At 40.0% G+C, this 16,795-nt stretch overlaps 1 protein-coding gene across 1 annotated transcript in view; it reads right to left on the reverse strand.

Moving 5' to 3' along the window:
• LOC119742604 (DNA helicase MCM8-like) overlaps positions 1 to 16,795 on the reverse strand; it is a 34,552-nt gene that overhangs the window by 4,253 nt on the left and 13,504 nt on the right. The window contains exons 12-20 of the mRNA XM_038218723.1: positions 14,952 to 15,156; positions 11,822 to 11,915; positions 10,322 to 10,390; positions 9,371 to 9,521; positions 8,332 to 8,396; positions 6,800 to 6,930; positions 5,244 to 5,363; positions 3,763 to 3,988; positions 1,356 to 1,525 (exon numbers count right to left, since the gene is read on the reverse strand). Coding sequence (XP_038074651.1) covers positions 1,356 to 1,525; positions 3,763 to 3,988; positions 5,244 to 5,363; positions 6,800 to 6,930; positions 8,332 to 8,396; positions 9,371 to 9,521; positions 10,322 to 10,390; positions 11,822 to 11,915; positions 14,952 to 15,156 — 1,231 coding nt within the window. The remainder of the gene's footprint in view (positions 1 to 1,355; positions 1,526 to 3,762; positions 3,989 to 5,243; positions 5,364 to 6,799; positions 6,931 to 8,331; positions 8,397 to 9,370; positions 9,522 to 10,321; positions 10,391 to 11,821; positions 11,916 to 14,951; positions 15,157 to 16,795) is intronic.

Consider the following 16,795-nt stretch of genomic DNA (forward strand, 5'->3'; position numbering starts at 1 on the left):
AGTGACATTACCGTTACCCGTGGAAAGATGTCAAAGTTAGCGATAAAAACAAAAACGAAACACAAGTTTCCTTTCATATTTGAGGGTACTTTACCAAAGAGCAGTGCTAGGGTTTAAACGCCTCCTTGTTCATGGTAAGGACTTAGCTTGCAACGCAAAGGTTGCAGGCCACTAACTAGGCCCCAATTTCCTGCGGGGGTCAAATCACGATCTGCATGACCTCAAATTCTCTGTTATTTGATGGTTTTGTGGCCAATGCAGTTGAGCATTTTTAAAACGGAAGGGTGGAGGCTCTTCGCAGGACTTTGAGCTTGCATTTTTATGAAATTTGGGTGAAATTAGGCCCCAAAATTGCTCTATTTTCCAATGGAAAGGAAGGATCGTTTTTCAAAATGGCGACAGATCTCAGACCTACTTTTAGGGGTGATGATCTTTGCCTTAAAAATTCCCCCACAAAATCATTGGTTAACCCCCAAAAAAATTGAACAGAAAGCGTAAGATGATACAGGGTGAGTCAAAAAAAGCGGAACCCAAACCCCAAAAATTATATTTCATGTTTAAAAAAATATGTAGCACCAAAAATAATAATGACTGGAAAGCCAATTTCATAAGCTACTTTTGGATGAAAAAATTGCTGAAATTGGTCAATCCCGTTCAAAAAATATCACACTTTAAACACAATGACCCTAAAACCTGTCTCGTCCAAAAAATGCGATTTCAACAATCGTCATCACAATTGTCTTCAAACATCACCAGCGATGAAATCTTAGTTTAAACGTTAACAATATGCAACAAAGTCCTTTTGAAGGCCTGTCTTTTAAAAAAGTAGATTTTATAAATCATATTGTTTGCATAACCAGGGTTGTTAATCAAAATATTGTGTGCTACAGTTGGTGGCAGTTGTTGAAACAAGTATTCTGTGTCATTTTCTTTGTTGTTCCAAACAGTCAAAAACACACAATAAATTGATTTTTTTGGACGAGACAGGTTTTGGGGTCATTGCGTTTAAATGGTGATATTCTTTGAACGGATTGAGCAATTTCAGTAATTTTTTCATCTAAAAGTGGCTTTTGAAATTGGCTTTCCAGTCATCATTATTTTTGGTGCTACTTATTTTTTTAAATACGAAATACATTTTTGAGGGTTTGGGTTCCCCTTTTTTTGACTCACCCTGTATAAGCTTTAATTTGATGTGTGTCTCAAACACCTTGGAGAGCTGTGAGTATTTTTCCTGATTTTTTTTAAGTGAGGGCATTTATCATTGGGTCTATGGCAATTTATTTACTGGTCTGTAACCCCACAGCATGCTGATGTCATGGCATGCATGATGTGCCTGTCATGGCAAGGTCTAGTACCTGAACTTCATGAGTTCTACTACATCCTCGGCATCTTGTTGTTCTGCCTTCTCCCTGAGTTCTAGTCTTGCCCTGGCTTCAGTCAGTCTGACGAGTGATTCCAGTTGTCTGGTGGTGATTGGGGTGCTGTCTCGTCCCTTGTGTTGCCTTCTCAGCTCAAGGTAGAAGTTCTGTATCAAATCCAGTGAAGTGAAATCACTTCCTCGAGTAAGAGTATTAAGCAGATGACGAAAGTAATACATGTAGCAGAACTCATTTGGCTGGTCATGCCCCATTCCCCAATGCCTTTGGTTTGTGGGTATTAGGATCGTCACCGACCTTCCGGTTCAGCCAACAAAAGGGAGCTTAACCCTCCTGCTTATTTAAGAGTCACAGACAGTCAAAATTTCCATCCACTTCCCTTGCTATACTTTTAACAAAGGCTAGTCACCAGCAGTCAGATCATATGTCAAGCAAGCACTGTGACTAGTCAAACTCAGTCAACAGACCATGAACAGACCAAGCAGGCAAGTTGTGGGCACAGCTGGCTTATCAATCACCCCCAGTCAAAGCAAAGCTGTATCAAGTTACATAAACAGTCACAGCCAGTCAAACCTGCTTTATGAAGGCTGAGAGCTCTTAACTGTTCGATACAGTGGATTGATTTTGACTGAAAGGACTACTTGGCACAGAATGTATGTTGCACAGGAGGTTTAATTGACAGAATTCGTTTTTGAAATGGAATTGAGCATTTTGGAAAGAAGCTAAAAACTTGAAAACTAATACACATTTTCAGTTCCAATCGTAATGTACCGCTTGAGGCACAATTGTTCACTTAAATTTGCAGCTAACTTGTTTTCACAGAAACCTTTGTCCACAATTATTTTTAGTTAAAGGATCATTTGCATTTAAGATCGGACTGGTACTAAACACCCCGGCCCGTGAAACTGTTCCATCTGACTAGCTGTCATTTAGAAGAAATCAAAAAATGTGGGTGATTTCCAACGATCAGTCAAGTGACTGATTTTTGGAAATAAAGAGTGCTATGGACAAAATCTCGTTGTACATGGTTTTTCAGTTTTTCTGAAACTGTAATATCCACTGAGCTGAAAGTTCAACAGGTTAAGTTTGAACGCTCTTCTTTGGATTTTGAGTGGTGTTCTATTGGAAACAAACAAAATGCATGAAAAGGAAATGATCCTAATATATCTTTAACATCTACTTGATGACACACGAAGGGTGAAGTGGCAAATAAGTTGTTTTAACTTGTATGGTTGAAACAGAATTTATGATTATTTTGAAATGGAAATTAACTAATTGTAAACAGAATTTCAGTGATCCTTCATTAGAATAGAAAAATCTTGTTTAGTGTAGGATGGTTTCATACAACATGAATAAGACAAATTGTTTGTGCTTTGGTATCATTATGCAGCGTATCCAAAAATACTTGCAACATTTTTTTAAGCGCGGCTCTAGCGTCAGCGCGGAAACACGTATCACCATTATTTTTATATCATTTTAAAGCTTGGAATCTCAACTTTATCCCTGGTAAGTATTGGTTTGATTTTCAAAAGGGTTTTGAAAAGATTCGTGTTCAAATAAGAGCATGTCAAAAACAAACTCAACCAATTTCGAGGAAAATCAATCATGCGCATTTTTTTCTAATTCATGCATTCATTCATTATTTATTTACTGTCACAAATATAGAGTGAAATGCTCTGTGATTTTGCGTGCCTAAAAACATTACATATACATATGAAAATACACACAAAAACATCACATGTACACAGTTACAATTACAATTCCAAAGACAGTAAAACAAACAGAAATATACATAATAATTATATCATTAATTCTAAAACAGTATGGCCTATATAAAGTTGCAGCTAATGTGGAAATGCTTCATCATGTTCATGATGTGACGATCTCATTTCCTTTTCTTTTCGATCCACATAGACTACACTTTCAAGTTCAATGTGTTTTTAATAAAAATCAACTGGTTTTTTTAGTTCTTTCAACAGCTTGCTGACTCGAGTTTGCATCTGATGTACCGCATGATTGATTTTTCCTTGAAATCGGTTGAGTTTGTTTTTGACATGCCTTTATTTGAACACGAATAATTCAAAACCCTTTTGAAAATCAAACCAATACTCAGCAGGGATTAAGTTAAGATTCCAAGCTTTAAAATGGTATAAAAATAAGGGCGGTACGTGTTTCCGCGCCGACGCTACAGCCTCGCAAAAAAAGGCGCAGGTATTTTGGGACGCGCTGTAGTGCTTCTTGACTGGATATGAACCGCCCATGCAGTATTCTAATACCCAATGTGTCCCTACCATCTCTTGATCACAAAGCCCATCTACAGTTCATGCATGGAGTCTACATATTACTGCACTGAGCAGTCTCACCATTTCTAAATATTTCCACTCACCTGTAGCACAGTGGCGGCCTCACTGCTCAGTTTTGGGTGGACGTACTTCCTAGCGTAGGCGATGTACTTCCTGATCAGCTGGGGTGGGACCGGATCGAAGGCTTCACCCCGGCCAACCTTGAGACGCTCCGATATAGGCCTGTCTGATTCCCACAGCCTCAGGGCTTGGGTTTGTTCTGGATCGGTGGCCTGAGCGTCCATTGATGAATGGGCGCCTTCTGTAGCTCTGGAAATTATGGGGAAAACAGACAAGTGAAAACTACGCTACAACCAGGGATTTCAACCCCCCCCCCCCAAAAAAAACAAGGAAAGCCTAGTAAGGCTGGTCTTAGGCAACACGAGATTCCATTCAATGGGAGACTATTGAGACTCTTGGTGGCAGCAAACAGACCATGTGCTTCTCAATTGTTGGACTCATTTTGAACATGCGTACATTAGCTACAAAATGACAATTGAAAAGGACCGGATATTCACTGCTAGTCTTCTCATGCTTCTGGTCTACACAATGCGTCTAATTTAGCCCATTCATTGGTGTTATTGGATGATACTATACAACAGCACTGCCCAGCTCTCCTCACCAGTCTACAACCAGTCTATTATTAAGTCTCAAGTGACAGTCGGTCAGTCAGTACGTCAGTCAGTCAGTCAGTGAGATAGGTACAAAAAGGACTATAACAAGTGATCCGCCCACCGCACTTGTCGCCTTTTTCTGTGATCGATCTCTATATGTTTTGTGTTCGTAAAAACAGTGATATTTTGTGCAGTTTTAAACAACGACCTCAAATGACCCCGAGGTGACCTTTGACCTCCAATTTCGGAAGAGATGTGATGAACACCCACCCAAGGATCACTCCATCCCAAGTTATATTAAAATCCATGATATTCTATAGACTAAGAAACATTTCAAGCATATTTGAACAATGACCTCTAATGACTCCTACATGACCTTTGACCTCAGTAATCTGATGAAGAATTGTGTCTTTCCACCCAAGGGTCACTGCATCCAAGTTTCATCAAAAACCAGGAAAGCATGTAGAATTTATACATTTTTTTCAAAAACTCAACCTAAACTTTAACTTACATACGGGCCACAGTCATACGGGTCATACATAATTTAGGACTAGTGTTTCCAAAACTTTGTTTGGGCGACACACAAAAACAAATTTCGTACCATTAGTCAAATAAACTTTAACGCAGAATATGTTTAAAAATGATTAAAACATCATAGAAATGATAAAGAAGCCAAATATGATATTTTGAAGTTGTGACCGAGTTTTGACAAATTGGTTGTCATCAACTGTTTGCCTTTTTACTGGTTCTGGGAACAGGCTCGGTTTACCTTGACTTTCAAGCAAATTTTGTTAGTGATGTGATGGAAATCTGTTTCCCTTCAACAGAGCTATTCAGAGCTTTACAAATTACTGTGCCAAGAGGCTCCATTGAATTGGTTCCGATGGCAGCCTAGCTGATGAGACCCATACCTTTTCTTGCCTGCATGGAGGGCCATGACATGCTCCGATAACATAGAATCCATCTCCTCATCAGGTTTGTCCAGGAGAATGAAGACCAGATCAAACCTAGACAAGAGTGCACTGCCCATCCTGAAATCAGACATAAAAATGGTCGTATCAGACATGAAAATGATTGCATCAGACCATTTATACTAAAAAATATACCACGCAAAATTTTAGCCCTCTGGGTTTCTGGAAACCTTATCCAATGGTGTTACTCCACTTCCACCACATTTTAGTGTGTAGGTCGAGCAACATTTCAGTTATGATGCACTTCAGGAAAGTCTTGCAGTGCATCAGTCTATGATTTATATGTAACCCTAATCCCTTTGAGTGATTTACTAGGAAAATTCCTCACTCTTGCAAAAATCCAACACCATTATGGTAAACTCAACACCCAAACTGTTGGACTCTGATTTTGGTGGTATGCCTGACCCCATACAAAGAATAATCAGTTTACTAGAACAGTACCCACCCCAACAGATTCCAACAAAACGTGCAGTTGGATTTTGAAGGGTTGGGGTGGTGAGGGTTAACAGCGTATTTTACACAGTCCTTTTAGGTGGCATAAGTCTTGAGGCGTACAAATACCAATCAGACAATTTGACTATCTTTTCATGCTCGTCACAGAATGAAATACTACTCACTTTAGGTTAATAAACACCGCAAGAACAGAAAGTCCACACTCATTGGAGGGGTCATAAATTTGAATCTGATCGTCTTACGATAAAGTCATTTATACAGACCTTTAGGGAATGTTGTTAGCTACATTTTGATACCCTGTCTGCTACCAAAGACTGTAAATCATCCAAGATTGACAACGGTTAATGAAATATGATGCAGTTTGAAAAGTTGCAAATTTAAAGAGTAGACGAGTGGAAATTGCTGTGTGACAATGTCACACTGCCCGAAACGAATGGCAGGGAATACCGATCGCACAGTGCTTGTATGCATGGGAGCACGCGAATTGAATTAGCAATTTCTCCTCACGTAATCTTTAAATTTGCAAGTTTTCAAACTGCATAATTTTTCATAAACCGTTGTCAATCTTGGACGATTTACAGTCTTTGGTAGCAAACGGGGTAGCAAAATGAAGCTCAAAAAATTCCCCAAAGGTCTATACAAATGACGCTATCATAAGACGATCAGATTCAAAATTATGACCCCTCCAATGAGTGTGGACTGTCTTTTTTTGCGGTGTTTACAAGAAATTCACATTCATAGTTTTGAGGTAAATGAAATGCCACTTTAACAGTGACAGTTTAGACAGTTGTCGTGCGGTTCCAAAGAATGTCAGTACAAAGCCATTTTCAATAAGGCAGGCAGGGGTGAAGCAACAACTGCTTTGTGACTGATGCAAAAATATAAACCTACAACTTCCACAAAAAGCCGTGGCTATCCTAACAAGAAACGTTTCGCGGATACGCCAAGTTTCATAAAAATCAAACGTACATTTATTGCGCAGCTGCGCAACAAATTTGTTGCTTTAATCATGTGCATGGTGCAGGATTGAATAAACTGCTTACTTGAGATTTTCAGACACTGTCTTGGCTTTGTTGTAGTGTCCCCCCACTGGATTGGCAGCAGCCAAGATGGAGGTTCTTGCAGGAAGGCTGCACACCACACCAGCTTTGGCAATGCTGATACTTTGCTGTTCCTGTTCCACAGCATATTAAAAGACAAAACTTCAAGAGTTTATGGCAGCGGGAACTTCATAATTATGAAGAGCAAAGAACAGAACGACTGAAAATTTGTATCACCTTGTTCAAATGAAATTTGACAGTCACATGGCAAAGAGTATGGGAGAAGTTTATGGATAGACCATGTGTAGCGACTATCTAAAAAGAAAACTGTTTCTGAGAAGAGGCAAAGGTGTTTATAATTCTCCTGATGTCTTCAAAGCACACTGATAAGGGCACCGAGTTGAACCTTTTGACAGAAACTCATTTCACATAGTGAATGCACTATGTAAATGGCATCCTAAGTGCTTGACTTAGTATTTATGAACCTTGCAGGCAATGTAAGTTGAGGAAAAACCACTGCAACATCCGAGACCTCATAACTTTCCAACTCTCCATTCACAAGTTCGTTTTAGGGACTGCATCCTATCGCAGATACTGAATCGAGCCAAACGGCACCGTTTAATGGTTATTCATAAATACCTCAGACAGTTTAGCTATTCCTATTGGTCGAGAGCCCGTCACGTGGCCGGTCTTAAACGGATGATAAAGACATGGCTAGCTGGTCTTAAACACTTTTCCAGTGTCACAATAAAATGTGGACTCCTAAAAATCCAGTGCCTCTTACCGTTTCATTGGTTGAACGTTCACAATCCTCACGTAGGCATGCGCAACACTACAAGCGAGTCAGAATTTTATAGTCCTAAATTCAAAACGCAACGCCCCAGGTGCGTTTTGCGTGACATCGCGCAGAACATGTTACGCGCGCGTCAATCTCCATAAAAGGGTTGTTTACATCTTACTCGCCAGCTGAACACTCCATTATTTTGCTAGAGGGATGTTTCAAAAAGCATGAAGTGAACTTGTTGAACAAAATCGGGATTTTTTGAACGAATTATTTGATATTTTTTTACGGATAAGGTATTTATGAATGGGAATAAATATGTGCTCGGTCGGTATTTATCACTCTGTTTAATACCGCTTAGAGTCTGGGTGCTGATAATTACCCTCGCCTCCGGCTCGGGTAATTATCAGCACCCAGACTCTAAGCGGTATTAAACGAGTGATAAAAACCTCCGGAGCACACATTTATTCCCTTATTATTGAGCAGGAAATATAGCCGAAAAAATGCAAAAGATTTTTTTGTAAGGGTGTTTCCAGTGTAGACGTGATATTGCTTGGGTATATATACATTGCGGTTTGCAATTCTTCCTCGGAGTGCTTTTTGTTGTGACTTCTGTCTCTTTGAAATTGATGACAACTCTTTAGCAGAAAATCATGTACTTAGCAGCCCCATCAAAAGTTAATTTACTTCACACTATTCTTTCTTCAAATGAAGTGAAATTTATAAACAGCCACAGATTCTGGTCTGTGCTTACCATAGCTTCTAGTAGAGCCTGGTGCTGATTGCCCATCTTATCAAACTCATCGATACAACAGCAACCTGGCAAGATAATCATAGGACAACCAATCAGCAGGTTTTACAAAACAAAAAAAATCACACAGTCCAATTTCAAAGATAATACAACACTGGCAGTCAACGTTAGTTGAACACTGGTCAGATGTGTCTCGGTTTTCTATCCCAGCGACTTTCATCTTGGCAACACCCTTCTAGAAACTGACTGACACATTCAATAAATCTTAGAGACTCTGTCACAAATTCAGTCTCAAGTCATCACAAGCTATTCAAATGAATTAGACAAAAGCATTCCGTTGTCACTGATCATCCACTCGTGGCCTGACTTTTGATCTCTCTTGTGATTTAACTTGTGACTGACTTGTGACTGACTCAGTTACAAGTCTGGAACTCAGTTACAACTCAACGAACAGGCGAAACCGCATATGTTGAACCCACCAACTGCTACACTTAAACAAAAAGCTGAAGATTCTCTGGCCACATCAGTTTTTGGTTGGTTCTTGGTTGGCTCTTCTCCTAAATACTCCGTGTGGGACTTTTAACAGGAGGCCAGAAACACCAGGGTAAACCCCTTCTCTTAGCGATAAGTGTTACCGGGTTCTTTAATGTGCATTGCATTACACAACACACGGGACCTACGGTTTTACGTCCCATTTGGTTAAGTGCCTTGCTTAAGGGCACAAGTGTCGACCCGGACTCGAACCAACGCCACTGTTGCCTCCGAAACACCAGAGTATGAGTCCGATGCTCTTAACCGCTAGGCCACGACACTCCACTGGAGAACACAGTCTGGAGAACACAATCTTAACCGGTGATGTTAGAAGCAAATGATCTCCAAGCAGACCATCCATGCATTGGATCACGATAGCAAACATTGGACCGGGCACACAATAGCCACAGCCTGCATCAGAGCAGCTGAGGATACAGCGCGTTGGCGACTTCTCAGCACCCTACTGCCGACCCGACCACAGCACCAACTTGACCTGATACATTAAGCCTACCTTGATCTCCAAGCACCAAGGCACCAGCCTCCAGTGCGTAGTCCCCAGACCCTCCTTCTTTGGATAAGGTGACCGTTAAGCCAGAGGTGGTGGTAGTGTTACCACAGACATACACGCCTCGTGGAGCCACGTTAGATGCTGCCTGTAGCATCTGTATAACGAGCATCCAAATATGTAATACGTTACTAGAGAAGCTAATCTAACCCTAATATCTTAACTATGGTATTAGATTATGAAATTTCATTGGCTGAGAGCTGTTCACATGACGTATAGTATCATGGACTCTGCGGAGTACATCACCTCATGGTACCCGGGAACATAACCTTTCATCATTCCAAAAGACCACTGAACATTTTGGTCCCCGCTGATTTGTACAACACAGCTAGAATAGACCCTGCGCACAAAGTAGGTGATGTTACCCAGGGCATGTGCGTGACAATGCAGAACCGCGCATGAATCAACGCAGATGCAAATTTCATCAAAGACCAAAGAATAGGGCTCTTTAATTACAGTAAAATGCATAGCGGTGTCAAAACAGAAAAAAATCAGGTCTTTACGAAACTGATATTTTAATTATCATATTATCACTTCTTAAAACTCAAAACATGTGAGTCCTAGGCTTTGTACAGGCATATAGAACACCATGGACTTCATCACAGCAGGCAACAATTGTACATTGTACACAAAACTTCAGAAAATTTGAAATAAGAAACTTTTATCTCAGTTACACGTGTGAAGTAGTCATCCAATACAAATGGCATACTGCGGATAAACCTTTCCTTCGACTTATCAACGCTATACTATAAAGTGTAAAAGATGTGCCTGTGTGTTCATGAGTTGTTCACGAGCAGTTCATGAGCGACACATGGCGAAGCCACCTCCCCCCGCATAGTGGGCGAGACGATATTTACTGAGATGGCTCTGAACAAAGCTTCTTTGGGAGTCACTTACCTGACTTTTGCCAAGTCCAGGGTCACCGACCACAAGAATATGTGGATCTCCACGTACTGGTATACGGTTCTGTACAATCCAAGAGATTATAACAATACAGAGCCATTTACTCAACCAATTTTACCATCATCGGGGGTGAGATTGGAAGAAAATGAAAAATTCATGAAATAATCAGTAGACGGTTTGGGCCTGCCAAGGACCCCAAAGTAACATAGGGTCTATCTTTGTATTTGCCTAAAGGCATCCCGTAAAATAACCCGTTTCTTTTGTTTTATATACATTTTTACAGGTAAAAACACCTTTATGGTAAAATCTCAGGATTATTCTGAAAGGGATTCTTTACAAATCCTGAAATCAAGAAAAATCTTGAACCTGAAATCTCGCCCCTGCATCATGCAAAGTATATGTATGATAACAAAACAATCTTGAAGCAACCGTAAGCAACTAAGTAAACAGCTCCCACATGTAACTCAGTAAGCTTCAACTACATACAGTTGTATGTCCAATTGTTACTGGTATTTTTAAAAGTTTGTATAAATCGTGCTACCTATTGTCAAAACTATTTCCATACAACAAGTCACCAGCACAATTCTTCTTTTCATTGAATTTTTTTTTTTTTTTCTACTTCAACACTCAGCTGACAGTCAAATTTAAAACTGCACACGAGAGCTATTTAAAATTCAGTGCATACATTAGCACAGAGAACCTCATGACTGTACAGGATGAGTAAAACAAAAAAACACAAATGTCGGGACCATTGTTTTACTGAAGTTCTACATGTAGCACTTTCAAAATCTGGGATGTAAAAGCCCAATTCATAAGCTTTCTTTTAGTACAAGAATCATTCAAATCACTCATGTACTTTTTTAAGTTACGGAATTTTAAACACAACCGCCGTTTTAAAGTTCTGTCCACGGATCACAAAAGGTAAGAGTTCTTTCAGCAAAACGAAAACAAATCACAAAGGGATGTGTGTGTGAATTGTATTCGTACACCTTTTTTGGTGATCCGTGGACAAACTTTAAAACGGTGGCTGTGTTTAAAATTCCGTAACTTAAAAAGCACATGAGTGATTTGAATGATTCTTGTACTAAAAGAAAGCTTATGAATTGGGCTTTCATATCCTAGATTTTGAAAGTGCTACATGCAGAACTTCCCTTAAACAATAGTCCTGACATTTGGGTTTCGCTTTTTATGACTCACCCTGTAGATTTACTGCTTACAAATGAACATTGATACTTTAATTTTCGGTTAAGTTGCGTGAGAGCAGAACCTCTCAACTTTTTTGAGGTAGGACTTGAACCCATGACATCCTGCTTATTAGTGCAGATGTCTAACCACTTGACCGTTAAGCTTTCCAAGGTCAGCTTGCCAGTTTGAATTTAATATAGCAGCCGATATGGTAATTGGTAAACTGGAGGTGAAGGGCAAAACCTTACAATAAAATCTTTACCATGTGGATGCTACATGTTTCACTGCGGGTCATTCCCATTTACTCACCTTGTCATTGACAAACCTATGAGTTCCTCCAAACAAGCCCAAGATCAGACCCGCCTTGACCATTTCATGACCGTAGATGGCTGGACATAGGGACCTGAGGGGGAAAGTCAATGGTGGCATTTATTCAAAATGATGTCAATATCAAGATATTCAAGGGTTTTCAAGTTACATGCCTACAATATACTCATCTCATATTTTTTACGTATAATAAAGTGTGAAAAAAAGTTTGATTATTCATGTAGCTGAAATGCCATTCAGCTTGGAGAACCCCTAGACAGAAACAATGTTTCTTTTGGGCAATCCTTCGGGAGCTGAATGGTATTTTGGGGTGTTTTTGTTTATTTTTGTATCTAAAGCTTTTGTTTTATGTATTCATTGTAACTTTAGTAATTTGTGTACATGTATTTGTTGATTATTCCCGAGACATAAAATAGTATAGTATAGTAGCTAAGCATCTTCAAATGTCTCCCTATTAACTTAAAGATATAGTCCATCATTTGTAATTTGTGCATTTTGTTCGTTTGAAGCAACAAATGTGCTCAAAATCTAATGAAGGGTGCCGAACAACTAACCTGATGAAGTTTCAGCTCAGCTTCAGCTGTGTATTCCGAGAAAAACAGCATTCTAGGATCTGATTTCATATCAAAAGTTGCTGAATGATGTTTTGAATTGGGCCTGAATTCAGCGTCCGATACACGTTCTCACTGAGCCGAATGCAGCTACCGGTACGCGATGTCGCGCACCAATCCAACAAATTATAGCAACCGTGCGCGCGTGTGCGTAGTGCGAACGCTTGCGCGCGCTTCGCCGAATAAAACAAACAAACTACTAACGGAAATTTCTTTCGTTAATTTCTTCAAAATGACAGCTTGCCAGAAAGAATAATTTCACAGGGAGTTTAGTTCCCTTACTATCTTTCAACCAAGCACGTTTTTCAACAATAATTACGTCGGTTACTTTTTGGATAGCTGCAAATGATGGACTATAGCTTTAAAAAAATCCTGGCCTATCTTTTACTATTGGAATAAATATGTGCTTGACAGGTTTTAAACGTACTTGTTTAGAACTGGCTCAGGGGCCTGGGCGTTGATAATGGCCCAAGCCGAAGGCTTTATGTTTTTTAAATACCCCTCTAGCTATGTTATGGTATGTGCCTCATACGAGTTGTCGTAAATATCTTCTTATATGGAGATTGGTACGTGCGTACTGTGCGATGTGGCGCGGAACGCGTCTGTGCAAGTGTAGTGTAAATTTAGGACTCTCGAAATACGGACTCATTGGTAGTACTGCGCATGCCTAAGTGAAGATTGTGAACATTCAACCAATAAAAGGGTTAAAGGAACCATTTCAGAGGAGTCCAAATTTGATATGACACCGGAAAAGTGGTGTTTTATCAACCGTTTAAAACCATCCACGTGACTGGCTCTCGACCAATAGGAATGGGTAAACTGTCTTAGGTATTTATGAATGGAAAAAAAATGGAACAAGACTCCCAGAGCACACATTTCATTCAACTGATTCAGAATGGCTATTCACAAGTCTTTTCATGAATCTGGTCTGCACGTAAAGGTCAGATTTAACCCATTCATTGGTGTTACGGGGTGCTCCTATACAACAGCACTGCTCGGCTCACACAAGTGGCAGTCAGTCAGTGAGTCAGAGTGTCAGTCACTGAGAGGACACTAGGCTGACCCTGTTATGAGATCAGTAAAATATGATATTAGCGGGTACTGTATGGGCTCCGCGCACAAGTACCCCCTCAATGTTACAGAGAGAGAGAGTTTGGAGAGACCACTGGAACGGATGCCCGAACGCAATATCGTTGGCGCTTGACGCTCACGCAAAGATGCAACCACACTCAGATTAAAACTAGTTGGGTATACTTCGTGCCACCATTGCGCGAACCAGTACGCGCGCATGCAGTGTGAATTCCCCCACTGGGGCTTTCCCAAGTGGTAATAAAAGACATCTGCTGTTCGTGCACGGAGCCCATAAGATCTTGGTAACCTGTATACATTCTCTGGTTTGTTGATCAATTTTCAAAAGTATTTGTTTCATTCTGTGCCATGTATGTTTTCGAAATATGTGACCTGTTCTGTCAAAAGCAGACGCTTCTGGGCAGAGGTTGAAATTGAGATAGGGCCAAAAATGCTGTGGGGGGTGATTTTTATCGATTTTCAAATTTTGCATATTTGTAATCCTGAACATGTCTAAAATATATTATAAAAGTTTGAAACCGTAATTTGAATTCTACATATACTATTTTTGATGATTTTGATAAGGTATATCAGTTAAAGAAATAACTGTTTTATGACGTTCATGGCCATTTTCTCTGTTTTCTACTTTTCGACACAATGAACTTTCAAATAGCATAACTCTGCCTAGGAATGACTGGTTTCAAAAATTAAACCACCAATTAAAAGGAAAAAGAACATATGTTAACAATATGTAAAAATATCATTTTCGACCTTATGCCCAGAAAAGTCTGATTTTGACAGAACAGGTCACATATATACAATTATATAACTGTCATACAGATCCTTGTCATTTGATTGGTGGAACTCACATCACGTGAGATCCATTAATGCTCCCATTCACGCCGGGGCTCAAAAAGTCCCATTCGCCCATGGTGAATGGGATTTACTATTCAACAGTTAGGATCATCCTTGTTCCATGGCACGGTATTTGTGTGCAAAATGCATGCTGGTGTGCGCGTTGAGCATTGCGCGTAGCACGTATTGTTCCAAGAGCCAGTTGGGTTCAGACATTCCGTGAAGGGGTGGTTTGAAAGAGAGAAATACATTTCCCACCAATTTTATATTGAAAAAGAAGTTCAAATCAAATGACAAGGATCTATTTGACAGTATTATAAAACAAATATTGAGTGGCTTTAAATTGTAAAATGGGAGAAATATTATCGCTCGGTAAAATCTAGACTTTTCCATCTCATTCGGCTTCGCCTCGTGAAATAAAAAACGTCCAGATTTTTAACCATGCGAAAACATTCCTCCCATTTCACTCTGAGCCACTCAATATTTTTATACTAATTAAGGCCGTACAGCAAATTCTGTTGGTTAAAGCTATCCATCCATGCTTTATAACTTTGTTAAATGTCAGTGTTAGTACCCACCCAACGATGAGACGGAACAGGTTCTTCTGATCCTGTATCTCCTGAATGGCATACAGCTCCTTCAAGGTGAAGTCCATGGCTATTCCCGTGCGAGAGGGGGAGCCTTCACCAGCCGAAGCAGCCTTCTTGCCACGCTTCTGGTTTTGGACCGAGTTGGCGTGCAGGTACAGCAGGAACATGCACTTGTCTTTGTTACGTCCGTGCCCTACAAAAGGGGACAATTATTTTCTTTCACTTCAGCATTCTTTGAGACATAGCAAATTTGGTAAATGAGATTTGAAGGTTTGCATGATGGTGGAAAGATACTAAGACAAGAAAAGTTTGCGGTAGCACCATGTGAATAAATTCTCCTGATGACGGGCAGAGCATACTGTTCAAAAGGTTGAGTCCCTCCGGTTCTTTTCAGAACCACACATACTCACAAAAGAGATTTATTCACATGGTGCTACCGCAAACTTGTCTTAAATTTGGTAAATATGAAGCTGTGTACTGGCATAACAATTTCAATTTCAGTTTTTAAAATTTTGGAAGTAATGAGATGAGGATGTCCTAGCACTGATTGTTTTTAAACTTTTGGACAAAAACTACATTTTTGATGGAATTCTGATTCACAGAATGTAATAAAAATTAATACTGAGATTTGCCCTTCACCAACTTCCACTAGCACCTTTACTACATTGTATTACATTGTATTACATTGTATTTGTTCCCAGATGAATTCATAAAACGTAGTGCTGGGGCGGTTTGGGGTGGTACAGGGAGTAACAGGCAGGGTGGTTTTCGGCAGTACAGGGACCGATGGGTTATGCAATTCCATCAAAACTTGTTGATTGCGGTACCCGCTGCCCACATTGGATGCAAAACCAACCAGCCAACTCCAACGACCTCGTGGTTATTTGGATTATAAAGATGTCTGCGTCTGAAGGAGATCATGGGTTCGAGTCCCACCCAAGCCAGCTTCAATGCACTTATACAGCACAAAGTACTAGGTGTCAAAAAAACATGTCCTACTTTTGATCCTAAATATCTCTGACATTGTTTACCAATGGAATTGAACCAAAATTTCAGATCATGTAAACAAGGCATGACAAATTTTATGGAGCGAGTTTCAAGCTTTGTGCAAGAAGGTGAGATTGAAACGCCATGCGAAAAAAATACTCACTTTCAGAATCTGCCACTTTTGACTTGGCGTCCTCCAATGTCGATACAGCGCTGGAGACAGTGGTGGAAGGCGCGTGCTTCAGTCGAAAACTTCTGAAGGAATGCAGGATCACCCCTGATGTCATTGCACACCTCCTCGATCGGGTGTTGCGCCAAACGATTGAGGTGTGCAATGACATCAGGGGTGATCCTGCATTCCTTCAGAAGCTTTCGGCCACAGCACGCCCCTTCTGCCACTGTCTCCAGTGTTGTATCGACAATCTATAAGTGGGATATTTTTTTTGTATGGCATTTAAATCTCACCCTCTTGCACAAAGCTGATGAAAATTGCTCCATAAAATGTCATACCTTGTTTACATGATCTTAAATTTTGGTTAAATTCCATTCGTAAACAACAGAGTTATATAGGATCAAAAGTGGGGCTATTTTTTTGACACGTAGTATATACAGTCAATATATGAATTATGTCGGTGAAGGACAATATTGAAGCAAACCAAACTGTTTTAGGAGAGACTGTGTGTGTCGATTCGGGCAATTCACAATGCAATGCGCCACCAAGAGTTTGCCATGGAGAGTCAACTTTTCAAGTTTACGGTCGACAAAACATGGCCCATTTGAATAAGTATCAGTAGACAAATTGAGCTAATTTGTTATAGATTGGGGCATAGTGTTCTGCCGCCTTA

This window comes from Patiria miniata, unplaced genomic scaffold (assembly GCF_015706575.1).
Source record: "Patiria miniata isolate m_02_andy unplaced genomic scaffold, ASM1570657v1 HiC_scaffold_11, whole genome shotgun sequence".
NCBI lineage: Eukaryota > Metazoa > Echinodermata > Asteroidea > Valvatida > Asterinidae > Patiria > Patiria miniata.